Source organism: Lotus japonicus, chromosome 5 (assembly GCF_012489685.1).
Source record: "Lotus japonicus ecotype B-129 chromosome 5, LjGifu_v1.2".
NCBI lineage: Eukaryota > Viridiplantae > Streptophyta > Magnoliopsida > Fabales > Fabaceae > Lotus > Lotus japonicus.
This window is the reverse complement of record NC_080045.1, coordinates 59,005,442-59,022,927: the sequence shown is the minus strand read 5'-3', so window position 1 is coordinate 59,022,927 and position 17,486 is coordinate 59,005,442. Positions and strand designations below refer to the sequence as shown.

At 36.4% G+C, this 17,486-nt stretch overlaps 1 protein-coding gene across 2 annotated transcripts; it reads left to right on the top strand.

The window, feature by feature from the left end:
- Positions 1-4,732: 4,732 nt before the first annotated feature.
- On the top strand, positions 4,733-15,927 carry LOC130720108 (MLO-like protein 2). Of its 2 annotated transcripts, XM_057570721.1 has the most exons (15): positions 4,777-5,192; positions 5,337-5,394; positions 5,493-5,653; positions 5,927-6,049; positions 6,150-6,210; positions 6,750-6,838; positions 6,964-7,038; positions 7,132-7,226; positions 7,319-7,368; positions 7,790-7,830; positions 7,934-8,107; positions 8,209-8,244; positions 14,837-14,910; positions 15,075-15,135; positions 15,225-15,927. In XM_057570721.1, exons 1-15 carry the CDS (start codon positions 5,073-5,075, stop codon positions 15,564-15,566), a joined length of 1,560 nt encoding a protein of 519 aa, XP_057426704.1. In that variant the 5' UTR covers positions 4,777-5,072; the 3' UTR covers positions 15,567-15,927. The 2 variants fall into 2 exon arrangements, with proteins under 2 accessions (XP_057426705.1, XP_057426704.1); XM_057570722.1 differs by lacking the exons at positions 14,837-14,910; positions 15,075-15,135; positions 15,225-15,927 and adding an exon at positions 8,616-8,822 and having other exon boundaries at positions 4,733-5,192.
- The last annotated feature ends 1,559 nt before the right edge of the window (positions 15,928-17,486 follow it).

Genomic DNA, 17,486 nt, shown 5'->3' with positions numbered 1-17,486 from the left:
TCTCATTTGATTTTATTTGAAATTTGACATAATATCAATCAATTAGTTTAGAATATAATGATTGTTTAAAAAAAATATAATGATACATTTTATATAAAACAAAATCTCACGTAGGTAGCATTATTGTAATTTAAAATTAAAACATATAAATTGAAAATTAAACCCAAATACAAACAACAATAGCTTTTAGATTTCAGAGCAGCTTTAGATGCAAATCATCTTACTAAATGGATGCTCATTTATCAAAGAAATAAAGAAGTTAACTGTATAGATAAATCCTTAGGGTTTTACAAAATCTCACGTTACATATACATAAAGAAATCTCTAAAGTTAAAAAGAAGATTTTACAATGATAGTTTTTATATAAAACAAAATCTCACGTAACATATACATAAAAAAATCTCTATAATTAAAAATAAGATTTTAAAATTAATAATGATTGCATTCACATTAATAATGGTTGATTTACCGGAGTAATATCCTTTCACCCTCCATAAATGTACATCAAACCTTATATGCAGTAACCTATGAGCTCTAGTCTGCAGCTAATGAGAAACTTTGCCAAATTCACCTAGCAACCATCAAATCTCTGCGTGTCCATGGTAGCTCTGTGGTCCCTCAGCACCAGATCAGCTCCATTTTCCTGGAATTCACAATAAATAAAAATATGAAAAATTAAGAAAAAATCAAGAATTAAAGTACCTAAATCCTAATCAAATCTAAAATTTAAAAAGGTACTAATTAAAGATAGATAAAAACTCTTAAAATCTAGCAAATTACAATAAAAACTTATAAAATCATAAATTAAATAAAGACCTAAAATTCAATAAAGACACAATAAAAATTAATTCATACTCTCAAAATAAAATAAAAGATCCAAGATAAAATCAAGAAATAAACAACTTAAATCTTAATCAAATCTAAAATTTAAAAATGTACTAATTAAAGATAAATAAAAATTACCAAAGTCTAGCAAATCACAATAAAAACTCATAAAACCCTGAATTAAATAAAAATCCGAAAATTCAATAAAAATACGATAAAAATTAATTAACACTCTTAAGGGAATATGTAACTATATGGTTTAGAACTTATGAAAGGTGCTGGTAGACTGTCGGTATGTTTTTCACGGAAATTGAAAACCTTTTACCATGTACATTATGAGAGGGAAGGTAACGTTTGGCACAAAGAAAACTTATATAAGAACAGAGAGAGAAATATTGAATGGTAACATATTAACCATGTAATCAATATTTTAATTGTAAACATAAACAGGATGCCAATCATAAATAGATAAATATTTTTAATTTAAATTCACTTTAAATCTTTTGAAATATTAATAAAATATACAACAAAAAGTTCATATGCAAACAAATAAATGTTCTCAAGATTTAGCTTAATCAAATAAGGGACCATAAAATTCTAAAGAAAATTCACCATTCTAGAAAAAAAAATGCAACCTAGCAATAGGTTTTGGCAATTCCAAATTAACACTAACCTATAGGTATTCAGTTGTAGAAGAATCCCACCAAAACTATGAAAAAATCTAAATTGCAAGGTGAAATGAATCACACTACTTTTCCACATACCTCGATTAATTAAAAAATATATATTTTCTATTGTTTTATATGCACAATATTTTTTTATTGATCTCACCTTGCTTATGTTAGTCATTAAGACTATGTTTGTATAAATGTTCACATACATTCAAATGCACCTATATCTCAATCTTTGTCAGTAGTACATGCCTCAAATTAAAGTACGTACTTATGGCCATTAACCTTAAGATTTGGTTGGATAACACACTGCAGTAAGATCTGGTTAGCCTAATTCATAAGCTTACAACATCAAAGAAACTTTTAATCCCCCCTTAAAAAGTGAGAACAGATGGAAAACAATTCACCTTTCATGACCAGTGAGAACAGCTAAATGCTGAAATAACATACATAACAATGAAAATAAATAAATGAGATGTTCATCTATCAATGTTAATTTTTTTTTATCAACAAACACATTAATACATGAACATTACAAAACAATAATAATGAAACATAGAATGGGTTAAAACATGCTTTGGCGAACAAAAGACACTTCTAGAACTACATGAAAGAATCATTAAAATTGAAGAAGAAGGACTACCAGAGATATGAGGAAAATGATATGTCTTTGACTTTTGAGTGATAACAATTCTTAGTCTACAAAGCCACAAAAATTGTTTTTGGCATACCTGGAACAAAGAGGCTGAAGCAAGAAGTGAGAAACTCATTTTTGAGTTTGAAGAACATGCACTCTCAAATCTCAATTGTGATTTCCCTCTGTAATCATAAAAAAAATTCTCAATTGTGATGGGGATAAATTTAAAATGAAAAATTTAATTGAAGTGAAGGTCCATGTTGTTTTTGAAGCATATATGATATGAGGTTTGCCATGGTTGAGATGAAGAAGGGAGAAATAGAGAAAATTGTGTGAGAATTTTGGAGATGGAGAACGTATGAAGGTTTTTTTTGCTCTTCTAACCCTTTTTATTTTCTAATATAGATTGATATTGATACTCTATATAAAAAGCAATATTTTTTAGGAAGATTTTTTTTAACAGAAACTATCTAACAAAGATACATAAAAACAAACAACCTAAATCCTAATCAAATCTAAAATTTAAAAAGGTACTAAATAAATATAGATAAAAACTATCAAAATCTAGCAAATCACAATAAAAACTCATAAAATTCTGAATTAATTAAAAATCCGAAAATTCAATAAAAATACCATAAATTAATGCTCTAAAAATAAATTAAAAATAAATTAAAATTAAATCAAGAAATAAACAACCTAAATTCTAATCAAATCTAAAATTTAAAAATAATTTTTTATGAGAATTAACCTAAGAATGACACGTGTAATTTTTTTAATGAGAATTAACGTGAGAACGACACGTCACTAAATCAGCCTGATAGAAGTTCTTCTTTTCTAATATATATTGATTGATATTGATGTGTTTGGTTACAATTACGAAAATAGGTTAAGGCTTATTTATAAGCTCTTCCGAGCTTATTCTGACAAGTTTCTTTGGTTAGCTTATAAATAAGCATTTTACCTGCATATAAGTTATTTTCAGCTAATTTTAATAAGCTTCTAAAAAAATAAAAAAATATGCACTTATCTGTTTATTGACTAAGTGCCCCAAACACACCCCAAAGCACTTCAAGCCTAATAACTTGCTACGTATCACATTTTCCCTTGTAATTAGGAATACCTTTCTTTTTTTTTTTTTGGTCAAACCTTTCTTTCTTTTTTAACCTTTGAATTGAAGGTGTTATGACTTGGGCTGATGGCCCTATGTCTTCTTGCTAACCTGAGTCTACTGCTTTTTGACCAAAAAAAAAGTCTACTTATTGATCCAAAAAAGAGATGACTTGCTCCAGCATAAAGTGGGTCGATTGAAAGACCGAGATTTCTCACACAAATGATTCAAAGCGCGCGACTTGCTTGCATATGGGATGTTTCCATAGAAGGTGCTAGAATCGAAGCATGTCACAAGGTTAGTTAGGAAACTCAAAAGCCAAATCATATCCGCGGTCCAACAAGACAAAATGAGAAACAACCTGTGTCATGGTCCATTGATAGACTACACCCAACGCTACACACACCAAAGCGGTGATGTCAACACCCAAGGTGACTAACATTAGAGATGACATGGTAAATAAGAAATGACACTATTTGTCAGGTACACACTTTACCCTACCGTCACACACTCACATTGCTAAAAAAATTACTAACTTTTGGGTTGGAGTGCTTTTATAGGTACTCTCATGCGTCATGGAACCACCAACTCGGCGAAGGAGGACGGGAGAAAGACCCCAACTCAACATGAGAAATGCTACATATTTATTATTGGAGAAAAATGAATGAAAGCCAAATGATCAAATCATGGGAGGCATGCCAATTGCCGCCAAAATGTTGCTGAGAATTTTGCAGTGGAAGATGATATGATTTGTATGCTCCTCTTCTCAATTACATAGACTGCTTGAAGATTCTCGTTGTTGACAAACTCCTCTCTTCACAAAGTTCTCTTTTGAAGGAATGGCAGGCCGGCCCAACACTAAACGAGACCTAAAGCAAATTTTAAAAGTGAGGTCTTTTTTCCTAAAGAAATATTTATTTATTAAAATTTTGGGGTCTTTTTAACTTAGTAGAAAAATTGGAGACCTTTTTTTTACTTGGTAAAATAAATAAAAAATTAGAGGTCAAAAACCCTTGCTTGGGTGGCTTGACCCTTTGACCGGCCCTGAGGAATGGGATCATGATAATATAGTTTCTGGTACAAAGTCAACTGGCCAGATAGCAATACGAGTATTAATAAGATGTTGATCCGGTGATAAGTAAGCTTAGATCCCCGGATGTAATGTAAAAATACAAGTTCGAACCCTTAAAAAATCATTTATCAACGGTAAGAGTGATAGTTTCACACAAACATTTGATCAAAGAAAAAAGATAGCAAATGGAGGACGCGGCTTAAAGTGGCATTTAATAAGTTCCAAAATTAATTGTCAACAAGTTGCATTGCAATGTAAGTCAGCAACTTGGTAACAGTCCAAGTAGGTTGTCTTTCAATAAATTCTTTGCAGAAGGGCAACAGCCATGTCTATCCATGAAATTAATGAATGTTGTCCAATTCAGCGGTACTTTTAGGTGGATAAACCGTTGCTATAGAGGTTTGAATCAAAAAACAAAAGCATGTTGCTATAGGTATACATATAATTACTATTTTCCCCCCACTTCCATCATAGTTCCTGTTAGATTTGGCTTGACTTGTATCCAAGTCTTTTCAACCACCTTCTCTCTTTTCTATCTCTTAATAAATAGATGAATTGAGACTCTTTCACTCTTCTTTCCATGACCACTCATTGCTTTATTTGAATATATCAAATGCCAATGTGTTCATTCTGTGAAAATGATACTCTAACATGTTCTTCTCTAGCATGCTCCAGCTTATAAACTAGTACTAGCACAAACCCATTAATTTATTCAATTTTATACAAGAATCTCCAAAGAAACTGGTTATAGAAATCAAAATGGATAAAGTTGCTCAGAAGAAGTTGGAGGAGACACCAACCTGGGCTGTTGCAGTTGTATGCTTTGTGATGCTTGCTATCTCAATCATCATTGAACATGGCATCGAAGCTATCGAAAAGGTAATTAATTCGGATCAGCTTCTCTTTCGTCAGAATCAACTTTGAAACCAGAGAAGCTTCTCCTTAGAATTTATTATAACTTTAGAATCAATGCATATAGTCTCTTGCTGTGTTTCACTTTCACTACTTGTATTGCAACTGCAGTGGTTAGAAAAGAGACACAAGAAGGCTCTTCATGAAGCAGTTGAAAAGATCAAAGGAGGTACTATTTTTTCTGTCTGTTTTCTAACTTATACTTATCCATGAATCTTATATGTGTTTGGAGCCTAATTAAGCTATTCCTTTCTTTGTTCTGTTTAGAGCTTATGCTAATGGGATTCATATCCTTCCTCCTAACGGTGTTTAAGGATCCCATTTCTAATATTTGCATATCAAAACAAGTTGCATCCACTTGGCATCCTTGTCATCCCGAAGAAAAGAAGAAAGGTCCAGAAGGATATTATGACAAATGTGCAAAAGATGTAAGCACAACACCTATCACTCTTCTTTTTCTTTCATAATCTTATTTACTTTCATTGCATAGCTAGGAAGGAGATAGTGTATGTTATCAAAAGGGAGTATATTCTTTAAAAAGTTCATTAACGTGTTTGAGTCTACTTCTTTTTCATCAGAATCATTTCTGAAACTCAGAAGCTACTCGGAAAATCTTCTTCCAAGAACTAATTTTAGTTTCAGAATCAATTGTAGAAGAGTTTCCAAATATTAATCGAGTATTTTTATTTTTGTATTTGCAGGGTAAAGATAAAGTTGCTTTTATGTCTCAATATGGGATTCACCAGCTCCACATATTCATCTTTGTGCTTGCTATTTTTCATATCCTTCAATGCATCACAACACTAGCTCTGGGTAGAACAAGGGTACATCACTCCTTTGTCTCATTCATTTTACCTGCCCTTGAAGGCACTCCATTTTTGTCTGTCAGTGTCTCAATCCTTTGTTGTTTTTCACTGTGTGAAGATGGCCATGTGGAAGAAGTGGGAAGAGGAAACAAAGACTCTTGAACATCAATTTGACAATGGTAATTAAGACTCCATAAAGTTAAAAAGTTAGAAGTTTTGTGTTTATCCACTTCAACATCAATCTGTAATCAATGCATTTATTATGAAAACAACTAGACACAAAAAATCAAATTATAAATTACAGATTGATTTGATGAAATAGAGGTTGGTGCAAGTCTTTTCCAACCTATGAAATATCAGATATTTTGAGTCATGCCAGAAAGAATTTAATTATGATCTAAGGTGGGTGCAAGTCTTTTTCTTTTAAAATCTAAAGTTGATCATACATTTTCCCTATGGTTGCGTTTGAAATGATTTGAGGTTATCTTATAACACAAATGTTTATGTCAGTGTTAGAGAAAATTTATACATATGTTTAGGTGTTTGAGAAAATTTACTTTTACACATCATTTCTAAACACAAATTCATTTTTTTAAAACTTAGTTCTATTTTTTTTGAATATAATTATATCAAACTTCATTTTTCTCAAAAAAATTTATAGAGCGGGAAACCAAACAGACTCTTAGTATTCATTTATGATATTGCCTATGCATTGCAGATCCTGAGAGGTTCAGATTTGCAAGGGATACAACATTTGGAAGAAGGCACTTGAATTCATGGAGTCAATCACCAATTTCCTTATGGATAGTAAGTACACAAACATGATACATGAATCAAATGATAAATCTCTACACTAGTTTAAGTATATGATTTATTGTTTGTGACTCACAATTTGAAAAGCTGTTAAGGCCTTTGTATTATGCTCTGATCAGGTTAGCTTCTTCAGACAATTCTATGGATCAGTTGATAAGGTTGACTATATGGTATTGCGGCATGGATTTATCATTGTGAGTAACTGAGTTTGCATTTATAAAACACTGTTCTAGTTTGATAAATTTCAATTGAAAGGACATCCCAAACTAAGCTATGTAAAATTTTAGGCCCATCTTGCACCGGGAAGTGAATCAAAATTTGATTTCCAAAAGTATATCAGTAGATCAGTTGATGCGGATTTCAAAGTTGTAGTGGGAATAAGGTAAGAAGATTATTATCCACTCTTTGCTAATTTCCTTTTGCTATGTTACAACTTACTAAACTTTGATCAATCAACCTTCACGTCACTTGTAGCCCAACCGTATGGTTCTTTGCGGTGCTAATCCTGCTGACTAATACTCATGGTAAGCCCTAATGAAGTTTTGAAACCAGTTTGAAGATTACAAATGAAATCATGCATATTTGATTTTGTAAATTGGAAACAGAATCCAAGGCATGTTTTACTCAGAAAGAAGCTTTGAAGCTTCTAACCAGAAGTGATGCTTGAACATTTCACCGTGATTGTATCAAAGTAAAGCAAAATATAATCAATATGGGTTTGATCATGATTCATGCCAACTACTTTCATGCATAATGTTTCTAATCCTAAGATGCGGTAATACCATTTTTGAATTCGGATTAGGCCTAAGTCTATGCTAAAAGCTAGTTTAGGAATGAGTGTTGCTCTACCTTTTATAATGACTATTTTGATTATATCTCTAGTCAATATGAGACTTCTAATAGTACTAGTTTATCCTATTAAGGATTTTTGTTCTGTGTGGACAGGGTGGCATTCTTATTTGTGGCTTCCTTTTATCCCATTAATTGTGAGTCCAAACCACTCATTTTGTTTATGTTGCTTCCCTACATTTCTCTTAATTGAAAATAGGGATATTAAACTGAACATAGAGTTTAATGTAAATCTTACAGATAATCTTATTGGTGGGTACTAAGCTACAAATGATCATAACAAACATGGGGCTAAAGATTCAAGAAAGAGGGGATGTGATCAAAGGTGCACCTTTGGTTGAGCCAGGAGATGATTTGTTCTGGTTCAATAGACCTCGCCTTATTCTCTCTTTGATTCATCTTGTTCTCTTTCAGGTGAATGCCATTTTTTTTTTCTCTGATTCTGTTATGTATCAAATTTAAGTGTTCCAATCTTTCTATTCTGAAAATTAACTATCGTTGGTGCTATGCTGCAGAATGCATTTCAACTAGCATTTTTTGCTTGGAGTGCAGTAAGTGTTCCATCTTCACCAAAAATAACTATGGCTTTCAAATATCTCTTACACTATTCTGTACTATAACATTTAGGCTTAATCCAGTTTTTGGTCCCTAACCTTTGCCATAAATATGGCTTTAGTCCCTCGCCGGAGTAAAGGTGGGGATTGGTCCCCGGTTTTTGGCAAAATGATTGGTTTTGGTCCTTCTGGCCGGTTAGGTCAACGCCGGAGCTCCGCCAGCTGACGTGGCCCTTGCCACGTCAATTAATGAGCCTTGTTGGAATTTTTTTTCTTTTTTCATTAAATTAAAGAGACAAAAATTAAAACATTAATTAATTATTACTAATTAACCTCTTTTCTAATTAATTAAAATCCTCACCACCCAGATTTCTTCTTCTTCATCATCAACACCATCATCCTTCCTCATCAACAACAGGAATGGCCTCCCGGCGAATCTCAGGTCACCGCTGTTCTACCGGTACTGGTTGGACTTCCGGAGTTCCGGTGAGAAAAGGTACTCCTCTTGTGCTGTTGTTGGTAACAGTGGAATTTTGTTTAACATTAACCTGAAGGTGTGAAAAACGACTAGAAGGGGGGGTTGAATAGCGTTTTCAATATAAAAACTTTCCCCTTAAGATTTAAAGTAAATCTTTTCGGTTTCTCTAAGATAGATGGTGCAGCGGATAAAGATAGAGAGAAGAGAAAAGCACACAAGTATTTTATCCTGGTTCACTTGATAAATCCCTCAAGCTAATCCAGTCCACCCGTTAAGGTGATTTCTTCCTTCTTAGAATGAAGGCAATCCACTAATCAGATAATTGTTACAACTGCACTTGAAACCTACAAGTGACTAACAATACACTGACTTAGCTATCACTAAGATTCACTCTCTTAGTCTTCTCTAGGATCCGATCAACCTTGATCTCCTAAAGGAATCACCACTAAGATTCACTCTCTTAGTCTTCTTAAGGATACTGACCTACCCGGTCCCTTAAGGAAAATCAAACAACTGTTTGAGGTTGGTGTTTACAAAGGTTTGCTTCTAAATAAGCTGAGTGTAAACCAAATAAGAATAGATGAAGAAAGTAGAGGCTTGAATCTTTTCTTGTATTGCAGCTCTTTGTTTTCTCTCACTTTTCTCGCTCTCTTAGTCTTTCTTCTTTTCTTCAGCCTTTTATAGTCCAAGGTGCAAAGGATATTTCTGTTGAGAGAATATGACCGTTGGAGGGCATTTCTGGAACTTCCAGAACCTGCTGTGGCTGAACCTTGGTAGGTAGGCTTTTCAGAATAGTACACTGCTCTTGTACTTCTCGATAGAGACCTTTGCCTTTAACCAATGACTTCTGATCAGAGTTATGCTTCGTGTTGGAACTTGTGAAGCTTGGTGATCAGAGTCAGAGGGATGCTTGGATCCTCTGACCTTCGTAACTTCTGCTTCTGGACCTTCAGAGCTTCTGAACCTTCAGAGCCTCTGGTCCCTCAGAGCTTCTGGTCTTCAGATCTTCTGATCCTCAGATCTTCTGATCCTCTGATCCTCAGATCCTCTGATCTTCAGATCCTCTGATCTTCAGATCCTCTGATCCTCTGATCTTCTGATCTTCAGATCCTCTGATCTTCAGATCCTCTGATCCTCTGATCTTCTGACGAATATATCTTCTGGTGTCAGAATCAGAGCCTGTTTGTCAAAACACTCAAGACAAACATTAGAGTATCATAGTTGTTCATCCACAAATAAATACTTGTTATCATCAAAACATAGAGTTGTACCACATGACCAAATCTTGATCTTACAATCTCCCCCTTTTTGATGATGACAAAACCATGTATTTTGATGAACAACTCTAAACAAATAAACTGAATACACTCAGAGTATAAGGTATCAGAGTTAGAACTTATCCTGATGTGTATAGTTTATCTTGCTCCTTCTGAATCCAAGACTCGTGCTTGATTCTGAGCTAAGCTCCCCCTGAATCTAATACTTAATATCAACGTTAGTAATATCTAGATTCTGAGCTTAATAAAATAGGAGTTGTCAAGATACTATAAGTTCTCCCCCTTTTTGTCATAAGCAAAAAGAATGAAGGTGGAGGGAAAAAAAATAGTAAGAGCATAAGACGAAATACTCCCCCTCAGAAGGAATACCAAGGGATACTTGGCTTCTGATTAGTGTATCTTCTGATGAGAGCAGAAGTGTGGTTCTGGTGACATCTCCGTTCTGGACAAAATTTCATCTTCAGATACTTCAGAATGAGAAGCTAGAAACCAACTCTTCTTCTGATGACGCAAGTCAGAAGTTGTAGTAGCATCTTCTGATGTTGTTGCTTCTGGTTCGTCAAGTTCTGAGTCTTTGTTACTTTCTGAACCGGTCATGCTCATCTCTACAAGCTTTTTCAGCTAGCTTTGACTTGACCAAATCTTACTCTACTGATGCCTCCAAGATTAACTTCACCTTCAGGTTCAAGTTTTGGATCTTGGGACATATGTCTTTCTCCCGTCATGTGTTGCTTGCATCCACTGTCCAAGTTCCATGGTTGGAGTTTCGATGGACCTATTGAAGATATCTGCAACATATATAATCTTATCCCTAGGTACCCACTTTCTGGGTCCTTTCTTGTTAGTTAGCCCAGAAGTTCTGACAACTTTGGGTCTTTCAACAGGATAATATACAGGAATTTTTGCATGATATTTAGACATGGAGAAAGATCCCTTTATAAGAGGAGGTTTAGCAGCTTCGGCAGGTACAGGGTCAGGCAATATGGTACCAGAGGGAACAAAGCATTCATACAAAGATTTAGCTTTAGGCACAGAGGGCTCATTTCTAATTGGTTTAGAATACCCAATGCCACGCATTCCATTTCTGCTCACGCCATAGATCAATGAAGCCATCAAGCTTCTATCTACGCTTTTAGCCAGGAATCTTTGAAAAGATTTTTCATACTTAGATTCATGCTTACTATCAGAGGCATCGCAGGCAATAACTTCTTCTAACTTAGCAATTTGATTCTTAAGCACAGAGTTAGAATTAACTAAAGCATGGTTATCATTTTTCAAATCAGAAATAATTTTCTCATGTTCAGAAGAAGTTTCAGAGGCAACAGAGAAATTCTTTTTCAACCTTTTATGCTTAGTCAAGAGAGAGTTATATTTATCCATAATTTCAGACAAAGCATCTTTAAGTTCAGAAGTTGAGAAAGAATCAAATACCTCATTTTCATCGTCAGAGTCTGGATCTCCTTCTGATTCTGAGTCAGAGTCAACAGCATCCTTTGACTCTGCTCCTTTGTCTTTGACAATAGCCACGAGTCCTTGGACTTTACCATCAGAGTCAACATCCTCTGACTCTGATTCATCAAATGTCACCATCAGACTCTTCTTCGTCTTGAAGTGCTTCTTTGGCCTTTTGTCCTTTGATGAACCTTTGTATTTGCTCTGCCTGTGCTTCCAGATGCAGTTGAGCTTTCTGGATATCAGAGTCAGCTCATCTTTATCAGAATCTTCTGATGCTTCTTGGAGAGCCTTAGCCTTTTCAGATTTGGATTTCAAGGCAATAGACTTCTTCTTGTGATCTTGATGTTCAGCACGCTTTAGTTCATGACACTTCAGTATGCTGATGAGTTCTTCTAAACTCATATGCTCAACATCTCTTGTAAGCTCTATTGAAGTCACTAAAGGCATCCAGCTTTCAGGAAGACTTCTGATGACCCTTATGACATGATCTTTTGTAGTGTAGCTTTTGTTGAGAGGTCTTATTCCAGCTACGAGCAACTGAAGTCTGGAAAACATATCCTCAATGGATTCGTCAGGTTCCATTTGGAAGGATTCATACTGCTTGATTAGAGATAACGCTTTTGTCTCTTTCACTTTCTTGTTTCCTTCATGAGACATCTGCAAGGATTCAAAGATGCCCTTGGCGGAATCACGATCAGTAATTTTCTCATATTCTTCATATGAAATGGCACTTTGCAGAATAGATCTTGATCTGTGATGATCTCTGAATTCCTTCTTTTGATCTTCACTCATCTTCACCCTTGGGATCTTTACACCATGTTCATCAACAGGAGGGGTGTAGCCATCAACAACAAAATCCCAGAGATCAGGATCAAAGCCAAGAAAGAAGCTTTTGATTCTATCTTTCCAGAAATCAAATCTCTGACCATCAAAGATAGGTAGTCTTGCACTGTATTGATATTTGCTTGTAGTAGTGGTGGAATCCATGAGTTTTTCACACTGGCCCGGATCTACTGAACACTGTTAAGTGTGGTAATCAGAACTTGCGCTCTGATACCAATTGAAGGTGTGAAAAACGACTAGAAGGGGGGGGGTTGAATAGCGTTTTCAATATAAAAACTTTCCCCTTAAGATTTAAAGTAAATCTTTTCGGTTTCTCTAAGATAGATGGTGCAGCGGATAAAGATAGAGAGAAGAGAAAAGCACACAAGTATTTTATCCTGGTTCACTTGATAAATCCCTCAAGCTAATCCAGTCCACCCGTTAAGGTGATTTCTTCCTTCTTAGAATGAAGGCAATCCACTAATCAGATAATTGTTACAACTGCACTTGAAACCTACAAGTGACTAACAATACACTGACTTAGCTATCACTAAGATTCACTCTCTTAGTCTTCTCTAGGATCCGATCAACCTTGATCTCCTAAAGGAATCACCACTAAGATTCACTCTCTTAGTCTTCTTAAGGATACTGACCTACCCGGTCCCTTAAGGAAAATCAAACAACTGTTTGAGGTTGGTGTTTACAAAGGTTTGCTTCTAAATAAGCTGAGTGTAAACCAAATAAGAATAGATGAAGAAAGTAGAGGCTTGAATCTTTTCTTGTATTGCAGCTCTTTGTTTTCTCTCACTTTTCTCGCTCTCTTAGTCTTTCTTCTTTTCTTCAGCCTTTTATAGTCCAAGGTGCAAAGGATATTTCTGTTGAGAGAATATGACCGTTGGAGGGCATTTCTGGAACTTCCAGAACCTGCTGTGGCTGAACCTTGGTAGGTAGGCTTTTCAGAATAGTACACTGCTCTTGTACTTCTCGATAGAGACCTTTGCCTTTAACCAATGACTTCTGATCAGAGTTATGCTTCGTGTTGGAACTTGTGAAGCTTGGTGATCAGAGTCAGAGGGATGCTTGGATCCTCTGACCTTCGTAACTTCTGCTTCTGGACCTTCAGAGCTTCTGAACCTTCAGAGCCTCTGGTCCCTCAGAGCTTCTGGTCTTCAGATCTTCTGATCCTCAGATCTTCTGATCCTCTGATCCTCAGATCCTCTGATCTTCAGATCCTCTGATCTTCAGATCCTCTGATCCTCTGATCTTCTGATCTTCAGATCCTCTGATCTTCAGATCCTCTGATCCTCTGATCTTCTGACGAATATATCTTCTGGTGTCAGAATCAGAGCCTGTTTGTCAAAACACTCAAGACAAACATTAGAGTATCATAGTTGTTCATCCACAAATAAATACTTGTTATCATCAAAACATAGAGTTGTACCACATGACCAAATCTTGATCTTACATAACCATGGTTGTCGGAGCACAAGGTTGGACCAGATTTGGGTATTGTGAAAATTGTAGCATTGGACTGCACTATAGTTGTGCCTTTGGAACAATAGCTTTTGATATAGACCAAAACAGAGGAAAAAAAGTGGGCAACAGAGGCACTGCGCGCAGGCAACACACAATGCTCGTACTCCCTTTCCAGCGCCGCCGCAACCTCACCCAACCACCTCCAACCCAAATCACGACCTTCTCCTCTTCCCCATATCACATCGTCACCCCCCCCCCCATTCTTCTTCCAGATCCAAATCGCGAAGCCACTGTATTTTTAGATCTGGCTGTGGTGGCTGAAGACGCGACGATGGAGCGTTGCGGTGGCTCCGATCTGGTTGTGGCCACAGTTTTGGATTGATGAAGTCGGGGTCGTGTTTTGACGATGGTTGTTGTTTTTGGTGATGTGGGTGTAGGGTTTGGTCGATTCAAGTGTTGTGGTTGTTTGAAGGTCTGGTGGTTTCTTGGATTGATGAGGCTTGAAGATGATGCAGGTCTCGTGGTTTAGTGTTTATGGAATTCATGAACTTTGTATTAATTGGTTTTGATTCTAGTTTGGTTTGATTTCAAAAATGTTTTGGATGAATGTGAAATCAAGATGAAGAATGAAGTTAAAGTGTATGTTTTTGCTTCAAGTTTGCTGAGTTAATTACTTTGGATATTTGAATATGCATCTGGTTGGGTTTTTTTCATGATGATGATGGTTGAAGATGATGTTGATAATGATGAAGAAGATGCAATGAACGAATGATGTTTTTTTTTTTCTGTTTTAATTTTTTTTAAATGAAAAAGAAAAAAATCCAAGTAGACTCATTAAATGATGTGGCAATGCCACATGGGATTCCCGGAGCTCCGGCGTTGACCCAACCGGCCAGAAGGACCAAAACCAATCATTTTGCCAAAAACCGGGGACCAATCCCCACCTTTACTCCGGCGAGGGACTAAAGCCATATTTATGGCAAAGGGTAGGGACCAAAAACTGGATTAAGCCTAACATTTAATAAAAAAGCTCAAAACTGCATGATTTTTCTAACTTGGCATCATTTGTTTTTGGTTACAGTGTGACAATGATTTCAAGATAAACTCTTGCTTCCACCGAAGTACTGCAGATGTTGTCATCAGACTTACATTGGGGTAAGTCCATTTCATCAGCAAAAACTGCAAATGACATGCCAATACGAAGGAACAAACATTGATGTATATGACTTGGTGTTTTTGAAATAATTCAACAGAGTGTTTAGTTTGTAGGAATGAATTATTATACCTGTAAACTGATGAGAAAGTAACAAATTTTCCAGGGTTGTCACCCAAGTTCTATGCAGCTATGTGACCCTGCCTCTCTATGCTCTAGTCACACAGGTCAGATACATCAACATTAAACTTATTTGAAGCCTTAATTTCTTTTCAACATTAAGAATGGTCACTGATATTCATTCTGTTTTGGCTAGATGGGTTCAACCATGAGACCCACCATTTTCCATGACAGGGTAGCAACAGCACTAAAGAGTTGGCACCACACAGCTAAAAAGCATGTCAAGCACAACAGGGATTCTAATTCTCATTCTAACACACCATTCTCAAGCAGGCCAGCAACCCCAACACATGGCATGTCTCCAGTTCACCTGCTTCACAAGCACCACAATTATCACAACAGTGATAGTCCACTAGCTTCTCCAAGAGAGTCACCATCCAATTATGAAACTGAACAATGGTACCTTGAACCTAATTCCCCTAGCAACCACACAAGAGGTCATGATCAGACCCTGCAGATGCGGGTCAAGTGCAACTGAATTTTCTCCTGCTGAAGTCCATCATGAAATCACCCCTATTGGTTTACCAGAGTTCTCATTTGACAAGGCACCAACTAGTAGGGAATAGATGATTGTTAAAGGGCTCATCGCATTAAAGCTTCCGGTATGGAAAAGGGTCGAACCTCGAACCACTTGATTTATTGTACCTAGTCTTAAGCATGTTTTTACACAAGTGAAGTTTTCCAGGATTTAACCCGTGACCCCTGTCACATAGCAACAATCTTTTACCGTTGCAGCAATCTTGCATGTATAATTTTTTTAGACGGTAGTACTTCCACTTCCATTCCAACGTAATTTTTTTTCACTCTAATTAATAAAGAATCATATTGCCTCATTGCAAGAAATGCTTATAGCCAGCTTGGGGTTTGGATTGTTGTCTGCTCAACACCTCAACTGCTAAAGTAACCCTCTATTTATAGTGTGTTTGGATGGAGGAAACTAGATACTCAAGGAATTTGAAATGCTAGAGAATTGAATTGAATCAACTTTCAAATTTCATTGTTTGGATAAATGATCCAAAAGCTTAAAGTTCTTGCAAATGGGATCAGGTACAAAAGAGACTTTAAGCCATTCTGCCTAGTTCCAAAACTTTTTACCCTAGCGGAAGCTCCACCAGCTGAAAGTTTCCCTAATTATAAAACTCAAGAAACTTGTGACAGATTTGTTATCAGAAAATACTAAAGAGTATGAAATGAAACTCAAGAATAATGTCAAACTCGTTATGATTGGTCACCAAGTCCTATAAAAGCAGGCTACAACTTTTATTTGATTTAGAATAGTGATATTATACTTAAAGCAATTACTTTATTGTGAGTTCCATTGAATATATTTTCGTAATACAGTCGAAACTCTTTAAATTAATAATATCAGAACCGGAGAAATTTATTAATTTAGAGAGTTATTAATTTATTGATAAATTAATAATTAATAATTTAATTTTTTTTAAGTAATTATGCTGTACATACCAAACAAAAAGGCAACTTTATGATACAATACAAAAAATACAATACCTGAGCTATTGGATGCAATAAGAAAAAGTTAGAGATGAGCTCCAAATAGACTTGGGGCCCGTTTGGTGCGACGTATAGTATAAGGCCTGATAGTATAAGACCCGATAGTATTAGGCATGATAGTATAAGCCCTGATAACTTTCTTATACTATCAAGCGTTTGGCCATACTCTGTATAATTTATCATATCATTTAAATTAATGCAATTTTATGTTTAATGAAGTATTGAATAATGATATATAATAAAAATCAAATATGGAGGTGATTATAACAGTGGTGGTGGTGGTGATGGAAGTGGTGGTAGGTTGGTGGTGGTGGCGGCAATGGTGGTAGGTTGGTGTTGGTGGCGGTGGTGGTGACAGTGGAGATAGGTTGGTGGTGATGGTGGCAGCGATGGTGGTTGTGGTGGTGACGATGATACGGTGGTGGTGGTGGTAAGGCGGTGGCGGCGGCTACGGTGGAGGGTGGAGGCAATGGTGGTGGTGGTGGCGATAGGGTGGTGGCTGTGGTGTCAGTGGTGGCAATAGATTGGTGACGACGATTATGGTGGTGGTGGCGATAGGGTGGTGGTTGTGGTGTCGGTGGTAGCGGTAGGGCGGTGGTGGTGGTGGTGGCGGTGGCGGCAACACCAGTGGTGGCGGCGGTGGTGGTGATCGGGTGGTGGCAGCGATGGTGGTTGTCGTGCGACAATAGGGTGGTGGTGATGGTGGTAAGGCGGTGGCGGTTTAGTAGGGTGGCGACGACGGTTGAGGGTGGAGGCAATGGTGGTGGTGGTGGCGATAGGGTGGTGGTTGTGGTGGCGGTGGTAGCAATAGAGTGGTGGCGGCCATAGGGTTGTGGTGGTGGTGATTATGGTGGTGGTGGCGGTAGGGCGGCGGTGGTGGTGGTGG